The sequence below is a fragment of the Salvelinus fontinalis genome, chromosome 40, assembly GCF_029448725.1.
Source record: "Salvelinus fontinalis isolate EN_2023a chromosome 40, ASM2944872v1, whole genome shotgun sequence".
Classification (NCBI taxonomy): Eukaryota; Metazoa; Chordata; class Actinopteri; order Salmoniformes; family Salmonidae; genus Salvelinus; species Salvelinus fontinalis.
In genome coordinates this window covers 1,453,685-1,465,109 of record NC_074704.1, presented here as the reverse complement: position 1 = coordinate 1,465,109, position 11,425 = coordinate 1,453,685, and the positions used below count along the sequence as shown (strand labels likewise).

General features: G+C 43.9%; 2 protein-coding genes across 3 annotated transcripts in view; both read right to left on the bottom strand.

Annotated features, from left to right (window-relative positions):
• Nucleotides 1-223: 223 nt before the first annotated feature.
• LOC129839192 (tumor necrosis factor ligand superfamily member 10-like) lies at nucleotides 224-2,734 on the bottom strand (the record flags this gene model as incomplete). Its single annotated transcript, XM_055906500.1, has 2 exons — nucleotides 224-2,012; nucleotides 2,418-2,734. Coding segments are annotated over 2 exons (498 nt in total), but the record flags the coding sequence as incomplete, so codon positions are not given.
• Nucleotides 2,735-10,103: 7,369 nt separating this feature from the next.
• LOC129839525 (tumor necrosis factor ligand superfamily member 14-like) overlaps nucleotides 10,104-11,425 on the bottom strand; it is a 10,837-nt gene continuing 9,515 nt past the window's right edge. For both annotated transcript variants that reach the window (XM_055907034.1, XM_055907035.1), the window contains exon 6: nucleotides 10,104-11,425. This exon is cut by the window's right edge and continues 1,374 nt beyond it. The gene's annotated coding sequence lies outside the window, so the exon portion shown is untranslated.

Genomic DNA, 11,425 nt, shown 5'->3' with positions numbered 1-11,425 from the left:
TTGTAGTACTAACCCAGTGTTTCTCAGTCCTGGTCATGGTGCTGTTGCTTGTAGTACTAGCCCAATGTTTCTCAGTCCTGGTCGTGGTGCTGTTGTTTGTAGTACTAGCCCAATGTTTCTCAGTCCTGGTCGTGGTGCTGTTGTTTGTAGGACTAGCCCAATGTTTCTCAGTCCTGGTAGTGGTGATGTTGCCAAGTGTTTCTCAGTCCTGGTTGTGGTGCTGTTGCCAAGTGTTTCTCAGTCCTGGTCGTGGTGCTGTTGATTGTAGCACTAGCCCAGTGTTTCTCAGTCCTGGTCGTGGTGCTGTTGCCCAATGTTTCTCAGTCCTGGTCGTGGTGCTGTTGCCCAGTGTTTCTCAGTCATGGTCGTGGTGCTGTTGCTTGTAGCACTAGCCCAGTGTTTCTCAGTCCTGGTCGTGGTGCTGTTGTTTGTAGCACTAGCCCAATGTTTCTCAGTCCTGGTCGTGGTGCTGTTGTTTGTAGCACTAGCCCAATGTTTCTCAGTCCTGGTCGTGGAGCTGTTGTTTGTAGCACTAGCCCAATGTTTCTCAGTCCTGGTCGTGGTGCTGTTGCCAAGTGTTTCTCAGTCCTGGTAGTGGTGCTGTTGTTTGTAGCACTAGCCCAATGTTTCTCAGTCCTGGTCGTGGTGCTGTTGCCAAGTGTTTCTCAGTCCTGGTCGTGGTGCTGTTGTTTGTAGCACTAGCCCAATAGTTCTCAGTCCTGGTCGTGGTGCTGTTGTTTGTAGTACTAGCCCAATGTTTCTCAGTCCTGGTCGTGGTTGCTGTTGTTTGTAGCACTAGCCCAATGTTTCTCAGTCCTGGTTGTGGTGCTGTTGTTTGTAGCACTAGCCCAGTGTTTCTCAGTCCTGGTCGTGGTGCTGTTGCCCAATGTTTCTCAGTCCTGGTAGTGGTGCTGTTGTTTGTAGCACTAGCACAGTGTTTCTCAGTCCTGGTCGTGGTGCTGTTGTTTGTAGCACTAGCCCAGTGTTTCTCAGTCCTGGTCGTGGGTGCTGTTGTTTGTAGTACTAGCCCAATGTTTCTCAGTCCTGGTCGTGGTGCTGTTGTTTGTAGTACTAGCCCAAAGTTTCTCAGTCCTGGTCGTGGTGCTGTTGCCCAGTGTTTCTCAGTCCTGGTCGTGGTGCTGTTGCCCAATGTTTCTCAGTCCTAGTCGTGGTGCTGTTGTTTGTAGCACTAGCCCAGTGTTTCTCAGTCCTGGTCGTGGGTGCTGTTGTTTGTAGTGCTTGCCCAATGTTTCTCAGTCCTGGTCATGGTGCTGTTGTTTGTAGTACTAGCCCAATGTTTCTCAGTCCTGGTCGTGATGCTGTTGCCCAGTGTTTCTCAGTCATCGTCGTGGTGCTGTTGTTTGTAGTACTAGCCCAATAGTTCTCAGTCCTGGTCGTGTGTGCTGTTGTTTGTAGTACTAGCCCAATGTTTCTCAGTCCTGGTCGTGGTGCTGTTGCCCAGTGTTTCTCAGTCCTGGTTGAGGGTGCTGTTGTTTGTAGTACTCCCACAGTTCATTCAAGTAGTCAACTCCTCAGCATGTTTTTGCCCCCCTTTGGGTCCCCAGGACCAAGATTGAGAAAAACTACACTAGGCAGCCGACAATGGAAGTTTTAAAGGCATTTTCCCCGCCATTTGCCGAGATGGCATTCACGGTAATAGCTGCAGATGTTTCCTCAAGGTTAAAATACCTTCAAAAAGCCAATTGTCTGTTTTCTAGTTTGATTCTCTATAACACACCTTGGTTAGAATCTATACGTTGAAATAACATAACTGACACACGAATCTGATTGACAAATGTGCGTATGAGTGTGTGTCAATACACACCTTCTCCTAAATCATGAATGCCCCCATGAAATTATCTTCAGCTCCAAGTCTCAGGAGCGTCCCGTTGTCCACGGTTACATAGATGATGTCTCCAGGCAACAGATGGAAGACTCCGCCCAGGTAGCTGTTCAGAAGATTCTGATGAGAAATCTTCTTTGGTCTGGAATCCTGGGAAGTACAATGGAACCTAACGGACAGACAGACAGACACTTAGTCCGCATCCCAAAATGATGCCCCCTGACCATCACCTCACACTCACTCACTCACCTGTTAGATTTCATAAACACATTCCCCCTCCCCGTCCCAGGACCACCACCTCACACACACTGACCTGTTTGCTTTCATCAACACATTCCCCCTCCCCGTCCCAGAACCACCACCTCACACACACTCACCTGTTAGCTTTCATCAACACATTTCCCCCCCCCCCCCGTCCCAGAACCACCACCTCACACACACTGAGCTGTTAGATTTCATCAACACATTCCCCCTCCCCGTCCCAGAACCACCACCTCACACACACTCACCTGTTAGATTTCATCAACACATTCCCCCCTCCCCGTCCCAGGACCACCACCTCACACACACTGACCTGTTAGATTTCATCAACACAAGAGGTTTGTTTTTGTAACCCTCGGTGATCCTTATCACCTTGTGTTTGAACAGAAAGCAGTCTTCAACGAAGTGCACTTTGGAGTAGACATAATAGTGCCCTTCCCTCTGTGCTACCAGGTGGCCATCTTTGTAGTCCATCTGATCTGTGAAAGCAGACAGGCCCTTGTCTGATTCCCACAGAACGACACTATCCTCACCAACTGACCGGGGGGAGCCTGGGAGACGGAGGGGGGAGGGGAGGGGACGGAGGGAAGGGAGCGAGGGGACGGAGGGAAGGGAGCGAGGGGAGTGGAGAAAGATATGGGGCAGAGGGGGGAGTTAAAAGCGCAGACATTGCTGGTTAAGTGTGTGTGTGTGCGTATGCTTACGTTTCTGTGTGTTGAGAAGCTGTACTGTACCTATCAAGTGTGCTGAGGGTTTCCGTTGGATCTCAGGTGGGCGTGTCCTCCCCGTAGGCTTGACTAAAATCTTGTTGGTCTCTGTCAGGGGACAGGAAATTATTTCATGAGAGAGAGAGCGAGACAGAGAGACAGAGAGACAGAGAGACAGAGAGACAGAGAGACAGAGACAGAGAGACAGAGAGACAGAGAGACAGAGAGACAGACAGACAGACAGACAGACAGACAGACAGACAGACAGACAGACAGAGACATAGACAGAGAGAGAGACAGAGAGAGAGACAGAGAGAGAGAGAGAGGGAGGGAGGGAGGGAGGGAGGGAGGGAGGGAGGGAGGGAGGGAGGGAGGGAGGGAGGGAGGAGGGGGGGGGGTGTGTACATGCGTGTGTGTGTGTGTGTGTGTGTGTGTGTGTGTGTGTGGTCGATCTCTGTGGCTTTTTCTCCTGGAACATAACAAACACCAAAACTCTGGTGTCCAAACACCCAGCGCGCCCTAGACCTTCTGTCTGAGGACAAACTAGGCTCACCTAGCCACATAATAATACACACAGGCACAAACGACCTGAGAGCACAGCAGGAAAGGGTGACCACAGCACTGAAGGGAGTGATTGAAAAAGCTTCTTCCAGTTTCCCCAACGCACAAGTGGTTATCTCCACCCTGCTACCACGAAAAGACTTCCACCCTGCTATCATACAGCGGGTAAACGCAAGCATTTCCCGTGATTGTGCCTCAAAACCAAATGTTTTCCTGGCCCACCACTCCACCCTGGACTTGAACAGACTCTATGACCAGGTCCACCTCTACAAGGCAGCAGTGCCCACCTTCGCCCGGACTCTAAAGGACATCGCTCTCAAACACAGCCCCAACACTTCACACAGGAGCAACAGATCAATAGACACCCCACCCAGACCAGCGAGACACCCTCCAAGACCCGCAGGACCCCCCCCCCCCCAGACACATCCACACCCCCACCCCAACCAATCAACACCCCCCTTCATCAACCATGCCCACACCCCATTTAGGCCCCCTCAGATCAGACCTATGCCACTCCTACCCACCCCATGCACCCCAACCCGCAAAGAGGGCCTCAACATGGAAGTCACACATACGCCCAGGTAGTGAGCGGGCAAACAGGCCCAACCCCCACTCTTACACTCGCCCAAGCCAACGGCATGTACCAGATGCTCAGCAGGCTCTGCTCACACTTACTGGCCTGAGGCCAAACCACGAACAACAACATTGGACACTTTATGGAACAAAAAGCCTTCACTATATCATCCTGGAATATCCAAGGCCTGCGGTCATCTGCCTTTGGCCTAAAGAGCAGGAACCCGGACTTCACCAAAGAAATCGGTAATACAGACATTGTCATCCTGCAAGAAACATGGTATAGAGGAGACGGACCCACTGGTTGTCCTCTAGGTTACAGAGAGCTGGTAGTCCCATCCACCAAACTACCAGGTGTGAAACAGGGAAGGGACTCAGGGGGTTTGCTAATTTGGTATAGAGCAGACCTAACTCACTCCATTAAATTAATCAAAACAGGAACATTTTACATTTGGCTAGAAATTCAAAAGGAAATTATCTTAACAGAGAAAAATGTCCTCCTGTGTGCTACCTATATACCCCCACTAGAATCCCCATACTTTAATGAAGACAGCTTCTCCATCCTGGGGGGGGAAATCAATCATTTCCAGGCCCAGGGACATGTATTAGTCTGTGGCGACCTAAATGCCAGAACTGGACAAGAACCTGACACCCTCAGCACACAGGGGGACAAACACCTGCCTACAGGTGACAGCATTCCCTCCCACATATGCCCCCCTAGGCACAACTATGACAACATAACTAACAAAAACAGGTCACAACTCCTGCAGCTCTGTAACACGCTGGGTATGTACATAGTCAATGGTAGGCTTCGAGGGGACTCCTATGGTAGGTACACCTATAGCTCATCTCTTGGCAGTAGCACTGTAGACTACTTTATCACTGACCTCAACCCAGAGTCTCTCAGAGCGTTCACAGTCAGCCCACTGACACACATATCAGACCACAGCAAAATCACAGTCTACTTGAACAGAGCAATACTCAATCATGATGCATCAAAGCCAAAGGAACTGAGTAACATTAAGAAATGCTATAGATGGAAGGAATGCAGTTTGGAAACCTACCAAAAAACAATTAGGCAACAACAAATTCAATCCCTTTTAGACAATTTCCTGGGTAAAATGTTCCACTGTAATAGTGAAGGTGTAAACTTGGCCGTAGAAAATCTTAACAGTATATTTGACCTCTCAGCTTCCCTATCAAATCTAAAAAATCTCAAATAGAAAACTGAAGAAAATGAACAACAATGACAAATGGTTTGATGAAGAATGCAAAAATCTAAGAAAGAAATTGAGAAACCTGTCCAACCAAAAACATAGAGACCCAGAAAACCTGAGTCTACGCCTTCACTATGGTGAATCACTAGAACAATACAGAAATACACTACGGAAAAAGAAGGAACAGCACGTCAGAAATCAGCTCAATGTAATTGAAGAATCCATAGACTCTAACCACTTCTGGGAAAATTGGAAAACACTAAACAAACAACAAAACGAAGAATTTTCTATCCAAAATGGAGATGTATGGGTTAACCACTTCTCCAATCTTTTTGGCTCTATAACAAAGAATAAAGAGCAAAAACATATACATGATCAAATACAAATCTTAGAATCAACTATTAAAGACTACCAGAACCCACTGGATTCTCCAATTACCTTGAATGAGTTACAGGACAAAATAAAAACCCTCCAACCCAAAAAGGCCTGTGGTGTTGATGGTATCCTTAATGAAATGATCAAATATACAGACAACAAATTCCGATTGGCTATACTAAAACTCTTTAACATCGTCCGTAGCTCTGGCATCTTCCCCAATATTTGGAACCAAGGACTGATCACCCCAAATCCACAAAAGTGGAGACAAATTTGACCCCAATAACTACCGTTGAATATGCGTCAACGGTAACCTTGGGAAAATCCTCTGCATTATCATTAACAGCAGACTCGTACATTACCTCAATGAAAACAATGTACTGAGCAAATGTCAAATTGGCTTTTTACCAAATTACCATACAACAGACCATGTATTCACCCTACACACCCTAATTGACAACCAAACAAACCAAAACAAAGGTAAAGTCTTTGCATGCTTTGTTGATTTCAAAAAAGCCTTCAACTCAATTTGGCATGAGGGTCTGCTATACAAATTGATGGAAAGTGGTGTTGGGGGTAAAACATACGACATTATAAAATCCATGTACACAAACAACAAGTGTGCGGTTAAAATTGGCAAAAAACACACACATTTCTTCACACAGGGTCGTGGGGTGAGACAGGGATGCAGCTTAAGGCCCACCCTCTTCAACATATATATCAACGAATTGGCGCGGGCACTAGAACAGTCTGCAGCACCTGGCCTCACCCTACTAGAATCCGAAGTCAAATGTCTACTGTTTGCTGATGATCTGTTGCTTCTGTCACCAACCAAGGAGGGCCAACAGCAGCACCTAGATCTTCTGCACAGATTCTGTCAGACATGGGCCCTGACAGTAAATCTCAGTAAGACCAAAATAATGGTGTTCCAAAAAAGGTCCAGTCGCCAGGACCACAAATTCCATCTAGACACTGTTGCCCTAGAGCACACGAAAAACGATACATACCTTGGCCTAAACATCAGCGCCACAGGTAACTTCCACAAAGCTGTGAACGATCTGAGAGACAAGGCAAGAAGGGCATTCTATGCCATCAAAAGGAACATCAATTTCAACATACCAATTAGGATCTGGCAAAAAATACTTGAATCAGTCATAGAGCCCATTGCCCTTTATGGTTGTGAGGTCTGGGGTCCGCTCACCAACCAAGACTTCACAAAATGGGACAAACACGAAATTGAGACTCAGCATGCAGAATTCTGCAAAAATATCCTCTGTGTACAACGTAGAACACCAAATAATGCATGCAGAGCAGAATTAGACTGATACCCACTAATTATCAAAATCCAGAAAAGAGACGTTAAATTCTACAACCACCTAAAAGGAAGCGATTCCCAAACCTTCCATAACAAAGCCATCACCTACAGAGATGAACCTGGAGAAGAGTCCCCTAAGCAAGCTGGTCCTGGGGCTCTGTTCACAAACACAAACACACCCCACAGAGCCCTAGGACAACAGCACAATTAGACCCAACCAAATCATGAGAAAACAAAAAGATAATTACTTGACACATTGGAAAGAATCAACAAAAAAACTGAGCAAACTAGAATGCTATTTGGCCCTAAACAGAGAGTATACAGTGGCAGAATACCTGACCACTGTGACTGACCCAAACTTAAGGAAAGCTTTGACTATGTACAGACTCAGTGAGCATAGCCTTGCTATTGAGAAAGGCCGCCGTAGGCAGACATGGCTCTCAAGAGAAGCCAGGCTATGTGCTCACTGCCCACAAAATGAGGTGGAAACTGAGCTGCACTTCCTAACCTCCTGCCCAATGTATGACTATATTAGAGAGACACATTTTCCTCAGATTACACAGATCCACAAAGAATTCGAAAACAAATACAGTTTTGATAAACTCCAATATCTACTAGGTGAAATTCCACAGTGTGCCATCACAGCAGCAAGATTTGTGACCTGTTGCCACAAGAAAAGGGCAACCAGTTTAGAACAAACACCATTGTAAATACAACCCATATTTATGCTTATTTATTTTCCCTTGTGTACTTCAACCATTTGTACATTGTTACAACACTGTGTATATATATATATAATATGTCTTTATTGTTTTGAAACTTCTGTATGAGTAATGTTTACTGTTAATTTTTATTGTTTATTTCACTTTTGTATAATATCTACCTCACTTGCTTTGGCAATGTTAACACATGTTTCCCATGCCAATAAAGCACCTTGAATTTAATTTAATTGAATTGAATTGAGAGAGAGAGAGAGAGACAGAGACAGAGACAGAGAGAGAGAGGGAGAGAGAGGGAGAGAGAGGGAGAGAGTGAGAGAGAGAGAGGGAGAGAGAGGGAGAGAGAGAGAGAGAGGGTGGGGGGCGGGAGAGGGAGAGAGAGAGAGGGGGAGAGAATAAAGTGTACCTTCAGATCCAGTCAGAGCCTGAGCTGAGCCACTCTGAAACAGATAGTGTGTTTTAGCCTGAGACTCTGACACAAACACACAAACACACACGTACACACACGTACACACACACACACACACACACACACACACACACACACACACACACACACACACACGCAAACAAACACGTACACACACACACACACACACACACACACACACACACACACACACACACACACGGGAAAGTAGTACACTACTATTACCCAGAGCCCTATGGACCCTGTTGAAAAGTAGTGCACTACTATTACCCAGAGCCCTATGGACCCTGTTGAAAAGTAGTACACTACTATTACCCAGAGCCCTATGGGCCCTGTTGAAAAGTAGTGCACTACTATTACCCAGAGCCCTATGGGCCCTGTTGAAAAGTAGCACACTACTATTACCCAGAGCCCTATGGACCCTGTTGAAAAGTAGTACACTACTATTACCCAGAGCCCTTTGGACCCTGTTGAAAAGTAGTACACTACTATTACCCAGAGCCCTATGGACCCTGTTGAAAAGTAGTACACTACTATTACCCAGAGCCCTTTGGACCCTGTTGAAAAGTAGTACACTACTATTACCCAGAGCCCTATGGACCCTGTTGAAAAGTAGTACACTACTATTACCCAGAGCCCTTTGGACCCTGTTGAAAAGTAGTACACTACAATTACCCAGAGCCCTTTGGACCCTGTTGAAAAGTAGTGCACTACTATTACCCAGAGCCCTTTGGACCCTGTTGAAAAGTAGTACACTACTATTACCCAGAGCCCTTTGGACCCTGTTAAAAAGTAGTGCACTACTATTACCCAGAGCCCTTTGGACCCTGTTGAAAAGTAGTACACTACTATTACCCAGAGCCCTTTGGACCCTGTTAAAAAGTAGTGCACTACCATTACCCAGAGCCCTATGGACCCTGTTGAAAAGTAGTACACTACTATTACCCAGAGCCCTTTGGACCCTGTTGAAAAGTAGTACACTACTATTACCCAGAGCCCTATGGACCCTGTTGAAAAGTAGTACACTACTATTACCCAGAGCTTTGGACCCTGTTGAAAAGTAGTGCACTACTATTACCCAGAGCCCTATTGACCCTGTTGAAAAGTAGTGCACTATTATTACCCAGAGCCCTATGGACCCTGTTGAAAAGTAGTGCACTACTATTACCCAGAGCACTATGGGCCCTGTTGAAAGTAGTGCACTACTATTACCCAGAGCCCTATGGACCCTGTTGAAAAGTAGTGCACTACTATTACCCAGATCCCTATTGGCCCTGTTGAAAAGGAGTGCACTACTATTACCCAGAGCCCTATGGGCCCTGTTGAAAAGTAGTTCACTACTATTACCCAGAGCCCTATGGACCCTGTTGAAAAGGAGTGCACTACTATTACCCAGAGCCCTATGGACCCTGTTGAAAAGTAGTGCACTACTATTACCCAGAGCCCTATGGACCCTGTTGAAAAGTAGTTCACTACTATTACCCAGAGCCCTATGGTCCCTGTTGAAAAGTAGTGCACTACTATTACCCAGAGCCCTGTGGGCCCTGTTGAAAAGTAGTGCACTACTATTACCCAGAGCCCTATGGACCCTGTTGAAAATGTGTGCACTATATAGGGAATAGGGTGGTTTTTTTTTGTATTCATGATTTGTTAATCTGTTGTTCATGATTCACATGGTACTGTAGTGTAGTTTAATGTAGTGTAGTTTACTGTAGTGTAGTTTACTGTGGTGTAGTTTACTGTAGTGTAGTTTACTGTGGTGTAGTTTACTGTAGTGTAGTCTAATGTAATGTACATTGAATGGGGAGGTCTGTCTGTGTAGTGTAGTTTACTGTAGTGTACATTGAATGGGGATGTCTGTCTGTGTAGTTTACTGTAGTGTAGTTTACTGTAGTGTACATTGAATGGGGATGTCTCTCTGTGTAGTGTAGTTTACTGTAGTGTACATTGAATGGGGATGTCTGTCTGTGTAGTGTAGTTTACTGTAGTGTACATTTACATTTCACATTAAACTTTTATTTTGAGACATTTATCAGCAGCTCTTATCAAGAATAACGGAAAGTTAGTTCATTCAACTGATGGAAGACGACTAGAGTCATATATTTAGAGAGTTTGGCTTTTTATTTTATTGTGTAAAAGACATAATGGTCTGAATATCAGCTATGTTTCATCGAGGAAGAAAACACTGAGTTTATAGTTAGGATCATCATCAACCATATAGCCATATATATACCCACATATAGCCATATATATACACACATATAGCCATATATATACACACATATAGCCATATATATACACACATATAGCCATATATATACACACATATAGCCATATATATACACAAATATAGCCATATATATACACACATATAGCCATATATATACAGACATATAGCCATATATATACACACATATAGCCATATATATACACACATATAGCCATATATATACACACATATAGCCATATATATACACACATATAGCCATATATATACACACATATAGCCATATATATACACACATATAGCCATATATATACACACATATAGCCATATATATACACACATACAGCCATATATATACACACATAGCCATATATATACAGACATATAGCCATATATATACACACATATAGCCATATATATACACACATATAGCCATATATATACACACATATAGCCATATATATACACACATATAGCCATATATATACACATATAGCCATATATATACACACATATAGCCATATATATACACACATATAGCCATATATATACACACATATTGCCATACATATATACAACCATATAGCCATATATATACACACATATAGCCATATATATACACACATATAGCCATATATATACACACATATAGCCATATATATACACACATATAGCCATATATATACACACATATAGCCATATATATACACACATATTGCCATACATATATACAACCATATAGCCATATATATACACACATATAGCCATATATATACACACATATAGCCATATATATACACACATATAGCCATATATATACACACATATAGCCATATATATACACACATATAGCCATATATATACACACATATTGCCATATATATATACACACATATAGCCATATATATACACACACATATAGCCATATATATACACACATATAGCCATATATATACACACATATAGCTATATATATACACACATATAGCCATATATATACACACATATAGCCATATATATACACACATACAGCCATATATATACACACATATAGCCAAATGTATACAAACATATAGCCATATATATACAACCATATAGCCATATACTGTATATACACACATACAGCCATATATATACACACATATAGCCATATATATACACACATGTAGCCATATATATACACACATACAGCCATAT